General features: G+C 33.1%; 1 protein-coding gene across 1 annotated transcript; it reads right to left on the bottom strand.

Annotated features, from left to right (window-relative positions):
• Positions 1-6,011: 6,011 nt before the first annotated feature.
• On the bottom strand, positions 6,012-10,575 carry LOC125054642. Its single transcript, XM_047656650.1, has 3 exons — positions 10,144-10,575; positions 9,206-9,318; positions 6,012-6,197 (listed from the first exon to the last, which is right to left on the bottom strand). The coding sequence occupies exons 1-3, from the start codon at positions 10,427-10,429 to the stop codon at positions 6,012-6,014; spliced, it is 585 nt and encodes a 194-aa protein (XP_047512606.1). The 5' UTR covers positions 10,430-10,575.
• Positions 10,576-18,843: the final 8,268 nt, after the last annotated feature.

Here is an 18,843-nt window from a genome sequence, read left to right as displayed (position 1 = left end):
CTTGAACGTTGTTAATCTGTCATCAATCCAAAAAATATAACTGCTGATCCAATTTTCAATATTAACTATCTATCTAACGAATAACGAGCAGGAATATAATTGTCTTTAAAAAAAAGCTCCATACCTAGAAGGAAATTATAGTAAAACTAAAAACAAATCCGACAAATTAAATTCCACTCGAACAAATTTGTAAGAAATAGATTTTATATTTACAGGTGCCATCTCTGTCTGAAATGAACAATATACTATGTAACAATGACGCCGCTTTATGACTTAGTAGTTAATAGCACGTAGACTAGAGGGCGCTTATATCAGTTATTTAATATAGTTATTTTACTCAATAATTTATAGGTTTAACAATTTAATTTTACTTAACAATATTTATAAAAAAGAAAGAGTACTTTCTGCTTTAGTTTTATGAACAAAAACTTATTAGTTAAAAGTCTGTAATCTAGAGGGCGTTGTGTGAATTTTTGTAAATTAATATTCGGTTGTATGTTTACTTTTAAAATTTTAGATATTAATAAAACTATTAATTGTATAACGATCGTTTCCTGTTTTGCCTTGTATACAATTGATTTAATTAATAAATTTTAAATGAAATCTTAATTTATATACATATTATATAAGATTTAAAAAAAAATGTAAATAACTGATGAATTAAGTTTTCAGAATTCGATCTAGATGCATTGCGGGTAGCGGAGGTGCTATACAGCCCAATGTGGACCTTAGCCTCCTCAAGTATATTTTGCCATCCCAATATATTTAGTGCTAGTAGCAAACACAACTTTAATCATAATATCTCAAAATATCAGGAGTATTAGCTGTAATATGCCTAATCTCATTCAGTTCTTGTAGCGATCAGGATTTCCTAGGGACATCCTTGATTTGACGGAATGTTGCCTGCCCTGTACTAAGAACCTACTATACATAAAATAAATTAAAAACAAAGGTTTGTTCTCTATCAACAGGAGGCATGGTGAAATAGGAGCACGCACTTACATTCTTGTGGGAACAACACGCAAATACATAGTCGAAATTACTAACATCACCGCATACACGAACTCAAGTAGGAGAAGTCACCACAAGTAGCACCCGCTCTCGAGTAGGTATAATTGACAATTCAAAAACAAAACATTTTACTTTAATCATCGACATCGTCATATGAGGAAGTTCGCTTCAAGATTTGTGATCTTGAAACTTCCTCGTTGTAAATCTCAAAGACACTTAAATATTTGCAACCATGCCCCGAATATGGGTGTGTTTCCGAGACCATTTAAATTGGCACTAATTACACCTATTCACAAGGAGATTTACGCGTGTTATTAACTATAGGCGGATCTTAATCTTGCCAACACTGTTCAAAGTTCTAAAGCGTCTAGCACCAAATCAATTAGGCTGAATTTAGTGTCACGCCGACCGCACGCGCACCGTCGGCGCTGATGGTCGAGATATATGAACTTCTAGGAAGCGTTTTTGAATGACGCGTAGCTATCAGCGCGCACGGTGGTCAGCGCCGATGGCTGCGAGGCCGTACGCGTCGCGCGTCGACGCCGCGTAGCTGTCAGCGCTGACGATCGCTAGAGCGCCTCTGCTTTCAGTGAGCGTTGTAGTGTTGAACGGACGTCGTCAGCGTGTACAGTCATGGCAAATCGCGAAGTGGATACAGGTCAAGTAAGGCGGTCAGTACGATACTAAAACGAACCACGCTGAGCGTCAGCGCTGACGAACTACGCGCTGATCTATGAGCGCTGACGGTGAGCGTGAGACTAAATTCAGCCTTAAGGTTCTGACGCGGAAAAACTACTATATTCTTTAGACCTAAAATATACCTACCCTCTTTCTAGGTTTAGCCAAAGCGTTAAATGCAGTTCACATTTCTCTTCAATTAATCAAGTTGGAATGGATTAAGGTTCGTGGTGTAGCTCTAAGCTTCAAGAAAGATTGTCTTTCTAATTGTAGTCAGGATCGATGTTAATAAATTGAGCGAAGAACACTGTTCTTAGTCTACATAAATAACTTGTTTCATTGAAAAAAAAAGAAAAATCGTTGCCTGCGCTGATGATCCGACTCTCTTCTTTAGCGACTCATGGAAGGCGGTCTTCTCCAAAACCCGAAAAGGCTATGTATACATATATACTCGTATCGACACACCTTCTATCTCCTCCAAACCTATTAATAAATGCAAACACCTGTTCTTCAAGTTTGGCTGGTGGTCCATGGCTGTCAAGTATTAGGGCGTTCAAGTCAATCAGTGCTGAACTTTCAACCTCACTTAGAAACGAATGTCAATAGGATGATTGATTTACATGTTTAGAAGTTTAAGTCTTAATGATTAACATGTTCTGAAGATGGTTTTTGGCATTTATATACTCGATAGTTATGGTATTGACATTTGACACATGGAGAGGTAGCGCCAATATTTACTTCATTGAAGTGGAAAAAGCAGAACGTGCTATTCTCAAAGTAGGCGCCGGTCCACTATCGCTATTTGCGGTAGCACGTTATACAGTGTGGTATGTCAACACAATAAGATAATTTTATCTTAAATGCTATATTAAACAAACGTTTGACCCCATCACGCTATAAACGGCGTCAGGATACTATTTGCAAATCTATTTCATTCTTAACATTCACGTAATATTTTCAGCTTACTTAGGCCATTTTTACAATACAGCATAAGTACAATAAACTTAATTCTGCTTTACGTAAAAAATATAAAAAAATTAAAATAGGTGTTTCAAAATTTTTAACGATTTACGATTCCAGATCAGACAATTCACTTAAATTATTTTACACACGTTTAATTCAGATACTAGCACACCAACACATTCACACATACACAGCCACTTATTATTATATTATTCATTGTAGGTTGAGCTTCAATTACAATTAAAGAATTTGTACTTGTACCCTCTGGTTTTTTAACATTCGCACGTGTATTGTTTTAGACTTAGAAAGTTAAACTTCGGGTAATATTATTACAAGAAACTAATTAACAAACTATGCGAACGTAGCGACATAAATGTTTCACTATTTGGTAACATAATTATTGTAATATAACACCTCAACAAGTACAAAAATTATTTTTAGCATTCCGAAAACTTTGGGTTTGTCGGCTTGGATAACGAAAAATCTAAATATTTTCTTTATAAACAAGAGATTCATTTCCTGAGTATGCCGTTTCCTCTTGATGTTAATGAAATGATTTAAGATGAAAAATGTGATCGGAAAAGGTATTTCGAGCAGATTTTTCTCAAGACCTCTTTATTACAGAGGAAATGTTGAAAATATGTAGATTGTATTATCACAATAAATCCACGTTTTTCATCTTTCATTATTTATTTAGAGTACACTCCGACACCATGTCTTTATTTATCGAAATAAATATTTGAAGTACAAATAGTAGGCTACATTTCGGCGTCCTGGTAGGTATTGACAAACAAATACTGTTTTTATTATGTGTATCAATTTATGAAATGTCAAATAAAGTTAGGGCACTTGTCACGTATTCCTGTGTTCAACATGTTTATCACGAACTGACACACATTCTATAGCTAACACAAGCTGTAGAAAAAGCCCCTGATGCCCCTAATTTAATGCCCATTATGAGGGAATCCATCAGGTTTCAAGTAGGTCCATCATAGTCGAAACTGAACTGTTTAAATTTACCATGACGACATTTTTAAGGCATCGCACTGGTAACGTTACCTACAAGTCATCGTATCCTTTGAGACAAATAAATACAAGGAATCTCAATTCATTAAACCAATGTTGTATACATCATACAGGTCTATCCTAATTCCTCCAATTTGTATTTCATCTAGTAATTTGCATAACAATTGCGCTAATAAAATAATTAATTGATTTGTTATGCACCAATAATTATTTCCTTGTTGCCAATTACAACAATTATTATTTTCAATTATTAGATGCGTACAGTGGGATATAAGAAGTAATGTTTATTCTTTAAGCGATGATTATCTCACCAAAACTTAAAAAATCTTTATATACTTGAATTTGCTTCTTACATTTCAAGGCCAATCAATAAAACTGTTACGATTTATTATTTTTAGTGCATTAAGGAGTCGGATAAATTAAGAAAAAACTATAATTCCCACGCACAAATCGTTCAAGTTCACCTATTCATAGATTGTCCCTGATCTAATAATATAAAGTTTCCATATAAAGATAACATATTTGACACAGCTGTACAATAAACTTCCATGCGGTATTAAATCCCATTTTATTCGTTGCCCAGGTACCCTGGCTTGTGTCGTTTCCGCCTGAAATGAGACCATTCATGTCTGTTATGGGGGCCTTCCTTTGTTCATAAGAGAAGCGGAGAGCGTTTCTAAAATTTAATAGTTTTATATATAATTAAAATTGTTATAATACATTTTAGTTTATAGCCTGATACCAAAAAGTTCCTTTTAAAATGATTTAAGATAGTTTTAATTGAAGCTTATTATTAATTTTTAAATTATTTTACTTCTATAATCATATAGACTTGGTATTAGGGTAGAGAAATATAGAAATCTTTAAACAATTATGAAGCGTTCCTCGTCGATTCAACTAATCCTGATGGTCAACAAAATTGAGTAAATATTTTGAGTTATAGATTTTTTTTGATAAATTAATAACTGCAAAGTCATGTTATACAAAGTTTTTCACTGTCAAATTGCCAGTATTTGCTAATATAGATTGTTTTTAAACAAAAACATCCTTTGATGAATCCATGAATGAAAACATAACAATCTGCGATCGAACGTAAAACTAGCACGCAAATGTCTAATTATAATTTAATTATTAATTATGTCTCATTCTATTGTTACATACATGTTAGTACCTCAAAACTAATCATTTAAGAACTCCCACACATTATTGAAGCCTTTAAAAATCCAATCAATCTCTCATCCGTAACCGATTCTCTCTAATTTGAAACCAACACCCACAGCTGCGTTGGATCCCTCTCTAGATACAGTATCTTTAAATGTATTTAATAAATTTGGGTAGTTTTTTGAGGATTGTAATCTATTTAATCTTTAATACTTTGGATATTGGTACAGTAGTGTCGTAGCCATAAAAATATTACAGGTTCTTATCAGATAATCAGTAAAACCACAGCCATAATCTATGGCCCATCCCAGGATGTCAGGTTACCGATTCGAAATTACTTATACCTAAAAAGTCCCACAGACTTCCACTGAAAATAACTAAAAACTACGTGTAAACTCGTAAGTAGTAATGAGTCAACTTTATATAATTTAATTTGTGTAATCAGACCTATATAAAATGGAATGATTAGTAGATTTCAATACAGAGTTCGATTTAGTTAGAATGAAATCGAAACAATATAAGGACTTACTATCATTTGGTAAAGTGTGTAAGTAAAAATATAACCTCTAAGCGTGTGAATGTATCCTTACCGTATGGAAAAATTTACGCATTTATGGTCCAGTTGTGTTTATTTGATTTTCTATTGTATTGCTTTTATCTTTATTCGCCGTTTCTACAGGTGAGTGAATAATGTATTTAAGCTGAATAAACAGTGTGGAAATGTGTTAAGAAGTTTTGTCCCACTTAGTTTTAGCTATTTTTAGATATTTACTAGCTGATAAAATAGATGTTGTCCGATTCTCAGATATACCCAATATGCACACAAATTTTCATCAAAATCGGTCGAGCCGTTTCGGAGGAGTATGGCAACGAAAACTGTGACACGAGAATTTTATATATTAGATTATTATACATAAAAGGATTTTGCTGTTAAATTTTAAGCTGTGACGTTTGTTAACTACTAAAAGGATTTAATGACTTTTGACAGGCAATTGTTTGCTTATAAAATATATTATCGTTCTAGTATAGACAATATTGTTGCTGTTATATTCTACAATAACTAATTTCATACCTGATATTTATTCATAAAAATTACTAAGATTATTTAAGCTATTGAAATGAAAAAAAGTTTTAAATAAATAATTTATTTACAAATAAATAAACACTAAAAACTATTCATTCTGGTATTCAGTCCATCCCTGGTATGGCAGAGGCGTTGTTATTTCTCGTCTCCGTCTATGATGACCATGGTGACCAGCGTATATCACCTGGTGATCGTCGTGGTCATCATGAGAGGTCAGCTTCTTGACACCAACAATCGCTGACAGCATTAAAGCGAGGGCTGACACCGCTAATGCCTAGAAGTCAAGGTGTTTAGTTATATTTATTAACACGAAGAAAGATCTCTGAGAAGTCGGTATGGAACTACGAGTACGACCACATCGAATTAACACATTATTGAACTGAGAATTATATACTATAATCAGAATTATACTTTGATACACTATCCAAATATCTATACCCTATATCCCTAATATTTCCGAAATTTTTGTACATACAATAGAGGAACAATATCATGATAAATTGCTTTCTTATATGTTAATGAAGGTAGTGTTTGTACTCTACTTATTTCCAATAACATTTTCGCAATGATACTAAGGGTCTGTTTCATAATGTATGGATAAAGTACCAAATAGCTGTGCAACACATAAATTATTTGGAAGATAAATTGTGCTATTTGACACTTCAGCGGACTCATACTTATGATGGACTTTATGTAATGGCGCGTCTAAACGGGCCATATTTTGCTGCAATTGATGGCTGCAACACTGTGGCCGGCAACATTGCAAACAATAGCAGCCACACTATGCAATATTGCAGTAATGTCCCGGCCATATAGCCAAACATGTTTTGTATAGCCACATATGGCCGATGTTGCCCCGATGGGTGGCCGGACGATCGCTAGGCTATCGAATTCAACTGCAATATTGCACAGCCAGTTCTCTTGTTGTTTCAGTCACTCTCTTTGTTATGGCATAGTGTATCCTTTTCTACGCGACATGACGTTTGCTTTGAGTGAAGTGTGCCTGTTGCTTTATTCTGTGTTTTGCGATCAGCTGTATTTGACGTTAGATTACTACGTTATATTTATTACATTCTAGTTCTTGAATAATTTATTATCAAGACTTATTTCTAGACTCAAATTGTCTACAGTTTCACGCCTATTTAAGTAAGGTCGAATCCACAATCTCTTCTCTTTTTCCGTTTCTTTTTTAAAACAATATAAGCTGCTGCAACAAGTGTGATTTCGTCAGCCATTGTTGCCGGTTTGTGTAGCCCGTTTAGGAGTCTGCATCATGGGCCATACTATTGCAACACATTGCCCAGCCATAGATTGTTCGGCCATCAGCTGCATTAAAATATTTTTGTAATGGCCGGGCAATTAGTGGCCAACAGTGCAGCCATCAATTGCAGCAAAACATGGCCCGTTTAGACGCGCCATTACGAATAGTACTATCTGACAGTCGTGAAACGCAACAATAGTGTTTATCCTACCAATAAGTAATAAATAGCTAATTTGGAACTTATGTAGAACTTATCCGTACATTGTGAAACGGGCCCTAAATAAATCTAATTTTAAGGAACACAATATACAATATGCGCGTCATAAAATTAACTACTAGACTAGTTGTGCGTCTATAATACGTTACAATTAAACACATAAATAGGCAAGGATTATCAATCTTTAAAAAAATATTACCGTAGAGACCATATAACAATGATACACTTATTTAGACCCCAATGGGAAATTCACTTAAAATAAAATAAAATTCAGTATCATATGGGGAGTCTAATGTATTTATGGTTAATGAAATGATTGAGTTCCATTCGATCTAATACAACACCTAATACAATTACTTTGATGGCATTTCATTTGAAACAAATATTGGTAGGAGCCAATGCTCCTTGCGACAATAAAACTACATATAAGGCATCAGTTAGAGTAGATAAGAGCTGTACTGCTGTAGAGTTTTTTAAGTTTTTGATATAAAAATGCTTACAATTCATTCACAATAGGTTCTTAATGCTACTACTACCTCTGATGATACCTAAGGAAAGCCTTATTCATAAAAAGCAATTGCGTTAACGATTTGATTAAGTAAAACTTAAATTATTATATTACGTAATAGAAATACTCTCAGCCATAATCTGAATGGTTTAATAAATTACATACTTCATTTTAAAGATTTAAATAAGTACATAACACAATAGATACAATACGGTAAATACAAATGAATTACAAAATATGTTGTTCAAAACTCGAAAACGGCTGGACCAAGTATTTTTATTTATTCTTTGAACTCTGAGGAAGAGTTTTTATAAAGCAAAATATTCCATATGTTGGTACATTGCTACTAAAAAGGTAGGCTAAGTAAAAAAAACTATTAAGGCGAAACGAAGTTCGCGGGGGCAGTTAGATATTCATAATATCAATCGTTAAACACGCAAATTTTGAAATTTATAAATTTTGGGAAGTTCTGTAGTCTCGACTGAAATAGCTTGGTTATCTGACCGCGTCTTCAAAAGTTCATTTAATTTATTTTGATAGAAGGATACTCGTAAACTGGTTGACATCTGAATTGAGACTCCATCATCTCTTGTTCTCTCAAGTATATCGGAGAGAATATATAAGGGTTACAAGTTCAAGGACTGATCATAATAATTATATTTAAATTACCCTATTATATTCTATATTCAATGTCTGACAGGGTTATAATTGTGGAACTTGTCCTTTTGAAGCACCAATTTGCATTACAGAACTAAAACCAGGAATGTAAAAATGAATAACGTTATAATATTCTTAACCTACAAATTATAAATCAAAATATACAATTATTTTTAAAATAACTAAAAAGTTTGGTCCCTATAGAATTTCCTCTTTGTATTGCGATACTTATCGGTTGAGCAAAGAAAATACGTAAATTAACAAATAATTAAATTAATATTATTAGGTTATTGATTACTAACAATATACATTAACACTAAATAACAATATATACTTCATAGTGTTGATAAGGGATAGTCATATTAATCTAATTATAGCTTAACATTACGTATTCTTCCAAAGTAGTTAATTATTATCAACATTAAGTACTTACAAAACCAAATATATATTTTTTAAAAACTAAATAAATAGCACAATCGTAAAAACCTTGCTAATGGCAACCACTGGCACGTGATAGCACACATAAAAAAATAATACAATTCAAATTAAGTACTTTCGTTACAGATTAGAAAAAAGAGCTATATAATCGTAATATATATTGTATAAGCTGAAGTAACCGTATTAAGTAACCATCCTTACCTTCATAGTGAGCAATCCCAAACCGCCGATTCCAGCCGCCCCTAGTGTTTTCGCGAACATGAGCCCTAATAAGGCCATTGAACCTCCGCCATCGCCCTTACCACGCCCCGTACCTGTTCATAAATTATCTTGTCAGCCTTTTCATGTCTATTCGTATTTTAGGTCGTTATTTCTTAACGTTTTCAAAAAAGGAACGATTTAGTGTTTAAATTTTCGTAAGATTTTCAAAATCGAGAATTTATCAACTCCTTTATAATTATTAAGAGTTACTGAAGTAAGTATCTACCGAAATATATAATCCGTGCTATATAAAAAAGTTCATGTAATTTAAATATAATTTCTCTCGTTGATCACGACGGGTGTAAAGCTTATAAAACATTGAGTTAAAAAATAGTGAAATACATTCACGTCTAAATGAATATATTGTATTTTAATGTATATGTTTTCTAAAGTATTTAGATCAGAAAATGTTCTAAAGTTTATTTAAATATCCTAACTTACTGTATTGTATGGGTTACCACTTTTTCTTATTAAAAAGCCAATGAACCTTTCCGTCGTTTATCTAGACAATCATAATTACGCTAAATAATATATGTGCTGTATATAATAAGTGTATTTAATTTTAGACTCACTTTCGACTAAGAAAAGCGTGACATTTCACTCACGCAATGATTCAATATTCGATAAAAACTAATGTAAAACCTAGTTTTTATTGTAATTCCGTTCTCGATATGTATTAATGTATTTTAAGCGGCTTAGTGACAACTTTGTATGCGAGTTCTGATCATAAAACTTTGCGTTACGTTTAAATAGTAATGACAATATATAAAGAAACTTAATTGAATTATTAAAATGGATTATAATAGTATATTATTATAAATAACTATAAATTAAACTATGTATATATAACCCTAAGATATTATTTGAGTTCTTCTTACCATTGCTTTCCTTATACGACTCGTCAACAACCTTCAGTGATTCCTGGAAAACCCGACTAAGCTTATCCTTTTCGATCAGATTCGGCAATTTAACGTGCAGCTCATGTCCTTGTAGGAACTTCGCCACTCTAAACAACATTGAATCACCGAGCGACCGCCCAGATTCCTCCAAGCTATTAGATATAGGCACATTGACTAATTTCACCCCATCTGCTAAATCAATATCACTGTCGAGCAACGCGTATGTACCCGAACAAAGGGCAAGCATCACAATTTTCCGGAACATTTTTCAAGGCACTGGTTCGAGAAATAAGTGAGAAAGGTTTGATATAATGTCTTTTATAGTGGCTTTCGAAAAAACGACAACAACGCGAGAAAAAGTAAGAAGGCTTCGAATGTCATTTTACACTCTGCGACTTTGTAATTATTTAGATTGTGAATAAAACCTTTTTAATGACTGTTAGTGGAAAGCTTTAAACGTATGAATCACTAACTTTAAGAAAAAATATGAAGGACAGTGGGACCTTTTTATTTAAGCCACCTTTAACTGTAATCACTTTTTTTTTTAAAGACAATTCACACCAATAGACCGAGTCCCATGCTAAGCTGGTGAAGCTTGTGTTATGGATACTAGGCAACGGATATACATACATATTATAGATAGATAGACATATAAATACATATTTAAACACCCAAAAGCTAAGCACAACACCAATGCATACATCGATGTTCGTCTCAGCCGGGGATCGAACCCGGGACCCATGGATTCGCAGTCAGGGGTACTAACCACTAGACCAATGAGTCGTCAAATCATCGTCAAACTTCTATTGTTATTAGCGATTTCACAAGGTAATAAACTATTTAGATAATTAAATATGTATTTGTGAATTAAAAGCAAGCTTTTTGTTTCAAGTTATTCCTTCTTTAAGACTATACGAAAATTATAAGTATTCTCATAATCTATTAATCTCGTCTTTTCATACAGCAAAGAAATTCCGCTTTCGTTTCTATAATTTTTTTATCTACGTACATTGTTTTTGTCGTCAACGTTGAGAGATTTTAAGTTGTTTTGATACCTCGAGCGAAGGGACGCTTTATTTTTTTTTCTATTTAACACGGAAGGCAATATCACTTTCAAAAGAAATTTAACACAGTTGAAAGAGACCTTTATATTTATCAGAATAATCATTATACTACTAGCTGGCCTGGCGAACATCGTACCGCCTAACAGTCGATTCTTTAATTTTTTTAATACTTATTCTGCTATTCGGGACACCGGTCTAGCTAGTAAGATAAAAAAAAGAAATTTGATAATACAACAAATACATTATGTCAAAAAATAAAAATTTACCTTCCCGGAACCCCTCCACTAACACTTGAAGTTTATGATATGGTATTAAAGTTCTATCTAATATGGCTTTAAATATTATTACGAATATTTTGTATGGGAATATAGAAAAGTGTTGTTTTTAGACATTTTCACTCAATTTTTTTTAATTTTTCTCTCCGTAAGAACCATCCTCGTACTTCAAGGAATATTATAAAAAAAGAATCAGACAAATCGGTCAAGCCGTTTTCATGTTATGTCGTGACAACGGAAAACCGGTTTCATTTTTATATATATAGATATATAACGTCTAGTTATGTATATATTGTAATGTATTTATATCCGTAAGTTTTAAATATGTAGTGTTCGCGTAAACAAAAGACATCGGGGCTGTTTGTGTTAAAATCCTGAAATTGCGCGTTAGACTCTCAGTCTCAACACATCTTTCTAAATCCCCGAATTGAACTTGTCTCGTACTGTGAAGGAACGACGTGACCTGGCAGGTATCAGACAGCTTGTCAGACACAGAATTCCAATCACCTTTTTGAATAGACAAATTATCATTTGTTTTCATCATCTGGTAGCGCCCTTTTCCATTTAGACATTAGGTTCACCCGTAATAATGATATAAATTGAATGAGAGATAATAACAATACATAATAATAAAAGACCTTTATTCACTGACCTTTTAAACTTACATACTACTCTTATTTAAAAGAAGTATCTTAAAGCTAATTTACGTAGCGAAAATAATAATTTATTAGCAACCACTTTTGTCAGGTTGTCTGTCGACATAGGCCTCCCACGTCATGACAATACATACAAAATAATGATTGTCTATTGAAACGTTGTTTATGGACATATTCGGTACACAGTATGTCAACATACGATGAATAGCCTAGGATAGAATGCAATTCGAAGCAAATTGCGTTTCTGATTGAAATTGAAATCGCATTAGAGTTTCGTTCCAAGTAAATTATAAGACCTAATATAGAAGAAATACCGAATTAATTCACTATTAAACTACGTAGTTCTCAATATGTATAATATTAAGGTATTTTAATAGTGAAAACTTATTAAAACTTACTTCTAACATTTCTTTCATCTAGAGTAAAAGTCGGAGTAAAATATTGCAATATCCCACTAATATTAAACGCGAAAGTTTGTAAGTATGGATGGATGTTTGTTACTCTTTCACGTAAAAGCTACTGAAAGGATTTTAATGAATCTTTACAATAATATAGCTTATACATCAGAATAACACAACAACACACACAATAGGCTACAATTAAAGATATTGTGTGTATTGTCCAAAATATCGAGTAAGCAGGAAAAAATCTATCATGCGCTGCCAAAACTGCTAGTGTTACACATATTATGTATGATAAAAATGTTTATCTTAAATAGTCCTACAAAAAGCCCACCACAGTATATATCTATGTCTTATGTGTAAGCCACTATTATAGCCAAAATAGTTAACCATTACTACAATAAAAATTGATAATTAATTTCAAATGCGTATTTGGTGGTAATAAATTGATTTCTAAATGAAAATAGATACTTTTATCGCTTCTGGTATTTAAATTAGATAAAATATGTCTTCTCTCTGTCTTTCACGCTTTATCATTTGGACAAATATTATTTTATTCCTGCGCAGACGAAGTCGCGGGCACCAGCTAGTACATAATATATTCAATAGATGTTTTTATTTTTAATCGTGGACATAATTCAACATCACACATCAGATAATTAAACAATAACCTACTGAATATACATTTTAACAGAAGAATAATGTTGCATAACTAACAAAAAGATTAGTTTAGAAACTAGTAATTTAACTTCCAGAACGGCAATGTTGTAAATTAATTTTATAAATCAAATTTTATTTAATCATATTGGAAGTTAACATTACGTAGTTACGTATAGCTATGATCTTCAATGGAAGGTCAAAATTTACATTTACTACGCCCTAGAACAAGCAAGAAGCACTAACAAAAGACTCAGCGCCACTCTTTTTAATGGCCAAGTATTTGGTTTAAACGGAAATTTTAAGGCACCTACCAAACGTCTTCACCAACCGTTAATGGAAAACTTTAAGTCTGGCTTTAGCCAGGTAGTTCATAAAACGATTTTGTGTTAGAAATCAACATTTATAAAAGATAAATACTTTAGTACACAATAAATTCTTCTAAATAGTTTCGTGTAAAAAACTCAATGAAATAAGATAAATAAAATTCATTGTCATGCTTTCTACTTTCACTATCGACTGGCTATCTATCCTTTTCTAACCTGTCTTAAAGATCACGTCGGTCTCTGTCTATTATTTGTTTTTTCTACAATAGATCGGTGGAATAGTTTGTTACATATTGTTACAACGAGCAGTGTAATTTTAATTGTAATATTATGACAAAGGTTTTTGCTTTTGCAATATTGTTAATATTATTTTGGTTATACCACATAATTTTAATCACAATTAATAAATCAAACTCTAGGTGTTTTGTACTTTGTTATTTATTTATAGAAAATAAATTCGAAATTCAAAAATTATTTTTTACTGATTAACTAAAATACTTCTTATTCTAAAAAGCAATATACAATTGCTCCATTGGCTTGGTGACTAGCTTTGGGGGCTTCGGGCCCTCAATTCCTGAGTTCCTATGAAATAATGTAGTTGGCCAACCTACTCTCCATTAAGTTACTCCAGTAACTTAGATATAGACCGAGCCCAGAGAAACTAAACAACAAACAATCTTTTTTACTTCTGTATTTACTTCAATGTTATATTCTATAGTTATTTAGTCCATTATCAATTAATTTATTACTTTTACAATATCTCAAAATGAAATCCTAAACCACAGTCAACTATATTCCAAGAACGTATCAATTTTGTATTCAATCAAGGTTTCGATGCAGGATATTTTCGTGTAATCATTTTATACTGAGCTTGATTTGTCTATTGTATAATCAGAATAGCTATTCATAAGAGGCTAAATATAGCTATGTCTATATGGATTGCATGCTTTGAATCCAATTTTAAAACAAATTGTATCTCATACCAAAGGGGTATTTACTGCATGTGATTTTTTGTCCGAAGATCCTAAATCTTATATTTAGTAATTATTATCGTTAAATTTGATTTTTAATGCTGTGTTTAAGGTACATTGCCACAGGGTCCAAACTTTTTAAATTTGGGTTGATTTTCTTTTTATATCATTTTTATTATTACTTTTTGGTTAAGAAAATTGTAAATACTCTATACTTGTAAATATGATTTTATAACAAATTTGTTTATTTAAGATAAATTGTCCGTAATTTTTTTTTATTAATATTAGAGAATAATGCAATAAAATCAAAATGTGTTACATTAGAAAACCGCTGTGGTTTGTATAAATGTAACCATAGCAGTCTGGTTTAGGTTTAAAGAAATTAAATTAACATTTACTACCCGTTCGCAAGTCAAGGGCGTAGAGCGGGCAAAAAGAACAGGCAAGAAACTTTCCGCCACTCGCGGAATTTTTAATCGCTAAGTTTAGAGTCATACAAATTGTTTGAACTCGAGCAAATGAATCCCATTTAAATATTCAATCTAATTTGTAAAAAAGCTGACTGGGTAGACCATTTATTAGTCGCGGTAACAACTGTGAGAATTGTAAGATATACAGTTGAACCATTGACTATATTCGTTATTATCTGTTAATGATAATTTTGAAGACATAACTTGCATTCATAACAGCATTCTATTTTCAAATAAATTCGCATAAAAATGGCTTGGCTCAAATAATACAAGTAAACAGTAAAATTTAATTTCTTTAACAAAGAAGTGCACATCGAGGAACTTCGTAACAGAAAAATAAATTTTAATGGAATCTAGATATACCAAGTAGGTTAATTGTCTTTAACTGTTAATTTTTATTTACTGTTGCAGCTCCAACCACAAATATTTACCAAGACACTAGTTTTAGTTTCCGTAAAGTAACGGAAAGAGTGAGCGAGTTGGCATCGGCACGAGTAGCGTCATGCCTCACTTGCTTGATGGGCAAAGACAATGACTTAACGTAGATGCAGCCTTTATATATTGTTTATGGTTTTTTGTATAGTTGAAAAATAAAAGAAGTTTTAAGTAATTGGAACTATCTGTTGCTTTAGTATTTCGTTATTTAGTGTTACAGTATATGTTTTACAAAAGTAGCAAAACCATAGACGATTGATAGCGATGAATTAAAACCTCCATAGTTTTTCCAAATTTGTTATATTCTAGCCGTTGGACACGTTACGTCACTTTTAATGGCGGCGTTCAGTTGCAGATGCAGAAGTTGTAAGGACATGGAGCAAGATGAAATACGAAGCTCCAGATCTAACATGATAGAGACTTAATGAAGACGTCCTCTATGCCTCTATCCATAAAAGGCCGGCAACGCACTTGCGAGCCTTCTGTGCAATGTTAGAGTCCATGTGCACTATCAGGTATACGATGATATCTGATCCTCCTGCCTGAGTTTGCCTATTGTTATGTGAAATAAAAAAATGCAATCAAGGGTACATATATAATAGAACATATAACATACGTAATATGTATCTAGATTTTAAAGGAAACTAACAGTGTGAGTCTAGGTGCGTGATTTTTTCCTATTCCGGGCTGTGCACTTGGTAGAAAGAAACTCCATTAATTTTATACTTGCTCGTACGGTGAAGCTAAATATTCTGAGAAAACCAGTACGTCTGAGGCCTTTATGTTAACAGTTCAGAAGGATGATCATCTATAAATAAATCCTTTAACACGTTCACTGCGTAACAGGCCGATATCAGCCTGCCGCGGTATTTCCGCTGGTGCGGACGAAGAAATCTATGTCCCTCTCGCTGGTGCGTAACGATTATCTCAGGTGTTTGTAAAAATTCGACAGGGACAAATATATATTTCATCTTGCGGTCAAAATTGTAGGTTTTCCCCATCAAAACATAACGGCAGGCTTTTATCGACCTACCACGCACTGACGCTGCTTTGCATCCGCTGAGTGCGGCAGTGGGCCTATTTCAGCCCGCCCACCCAACAGGCAGCTGGCGACCCGATACCGCAAAGAGCGCGCGCCCGACCAGTTAGTGTTGTGCTATCTAACTGATCTAACATAGCGTTCGGTATTATCAACGATGGCAAGCAATACAAGAAAAATACAAATTTTGAAAAATAGAGTAATTCGCCTTGCAGTTATTGACAGTGATAGTGACAGCAGTGAAGAAATATTTTCCACTAAGAAAAATAAAAAGTATTTCTGTTTCCAAGACAGGCATACATAAGTAAATAAATAAATTTTTCAGTTCCTTTAGTAGTAAATGTAAATTTACGATTAATTTAACTTGACGATTCAAAAGTGTACTTGGTTACCCTCTTGAATAAAGATATTTTGAGTTTGAATTTGTGTTGAGTTTACGATAATTCTGTTTTATTTTCGATATTTCTCTGTCCCATCACTACTAAAAATATATTTTAGTGCGGTTCAGGTCGATATCGGCCTGCCGCTTTTCCTGCTTTATTTCTCATTTCCTGTTTGCCAGATCCCGGGGCGAATCAAACCTAAGGAAGTTGGGTTCAAGGTCATTCTAACAATATAAAAAAAAAATGTATACATTATGTTTCCACAAAGTTATAGCAATTTAATCTATCCTAGTGCTGTTGGGTCTAGAAAGACCTGCCACGCACCGGCGGAAATATCATTGGGGGCGCATTTTGGCCCGCCGCCGCACCTGATGAAATATTATTATTTTACTTGCCGCAGTGAACGTGTTAAAGAAAATATATGAAAGGAACATATACGATTGATTGGCTGGAAGTCTTCCATTAAATTTTCTTTTGTGAACTAGCGAACTATAATCGATTCCCGGTAGGGGTCTTCCTTGCGAAATAAAACCTTCAATTGTTTAAAAAAACAAATCAAAATCATTTATTCACTTAGGTAATACAATGTACACTTATGAACGTCAAAAAAAATACATTAAACGCTTCTAATTTTACATTTACTGCCAGTTCTCAAATCAAGGGCGTAGAGTGGAACAGAAGAACGGGCAATAAACTCTCCGCCACACTTTTTTTTAAAAAGAGCATACTCCTCCTTCATAGGCCGGCACTCTACTGAATGTTCATGGGCTGCGATGACTGGCCTTTTTAGGCGTCCCGAAACATAGAACATTTGCCAAAAAATATTGTGTTTTCATTGATTTTGATACTTAATAAGATTTTATTTAAATATGTCGAACTAGTTAATGTTCCATGGTAACAGAAAAGCAAAAAGTTTTGTTGTTTCTGGCTAAATGTATGGATATAACAGATCTGATCATAATAATCTTTGAGTAAGGAAATCGTTCGAAGTGAACTGCGTGCAGCGATACGGATCCTATTATACAAATACACATTTCTACTTCCTAATTAACGATTCGTGATTAATATACGCAATCTGATTTATTTAGTCTTCCATTAAATACTTTTATGACACTTTAGTGCCATATATTTTATGCGAAAGGTTAATGAATTGAAACGTTTTTTAATAATAATTCAAAAAGACAATCGAACAATACCGATTCCAAAAAAACATTTAATTATTGATATATGCTTTATTTATGATATTAGTACAAATATGTTGCTATCTACACAAATATATTTCCGCCGCAGCTCCGTGGCACAATGGCGTGTGACATTTTTATGCAAACGTAAGCATTTAATACGTGAAACGTATCACAGCAACATGTAGTTCTTTCCCGATTTGAAAACAGCCTTGCGATTCTGTAACTCACTTTTCGAACTCTCACTGCGGTTTTCGCATTCTGATAAACAATGAACTACAAGCTCATGCCAAATCGTAAAATGACTGCTTCGCGACTGATTTGAGCGCGACCGCCGCTGCGAAAACCGCAGTGAGAGCTCGAAAAGTGAGTTACAGAATCGCAAGGCTGAACAGTAAAACAGGCACAGAAGTATATTCGCCGGTGGAAGAGACTCATTGTTCTTAAAGTTAAACATGAATTTAATTAAACATTTTCAATAATAATATTTTAATTAATTACATTTATTTATAATAAAACTAATTACACAATAATTAATACATTACAATATAATCTTATCCTAAGCAGAACATAAGAAATTAAAACGGTTGGTTCATTTATGTACTCTCTTAATTCTGGCAGGTATTTTCTCGCTGTGTTGCAATACTTATACGTCGGGCGAGGAAAGCTCAGAAACAGAAGTGTATGTAAAAAGGAGAAAACTTAATTTGTATGAAAATGACAGTTAGTGACAAATTTTCATACAAATTAAGTTTTACACGTTCTACTTAGTGTGTATACTTCTGTTAAGGCATCTTGACTAAACCCCCAGGGGTCACCCT

This window comes from Pieris napi, chromosome 12 (genome assembly GCF_905475465.1).
Source record: "Pieris napi chromosome 12, ilPieNapi1.2, whole genome shotgun sequence".
NCBI classification, from domain to species: Eukaryota; Metazoa; Arthropoda; class Insecta; order Lepidoptera; family Pieridae; genus Pieris; species Pieris napi.
Note: the sequence above shows the minus strand (reverse complement) of the source record. Positions and strands in the feature narration are given on the sequence as shown.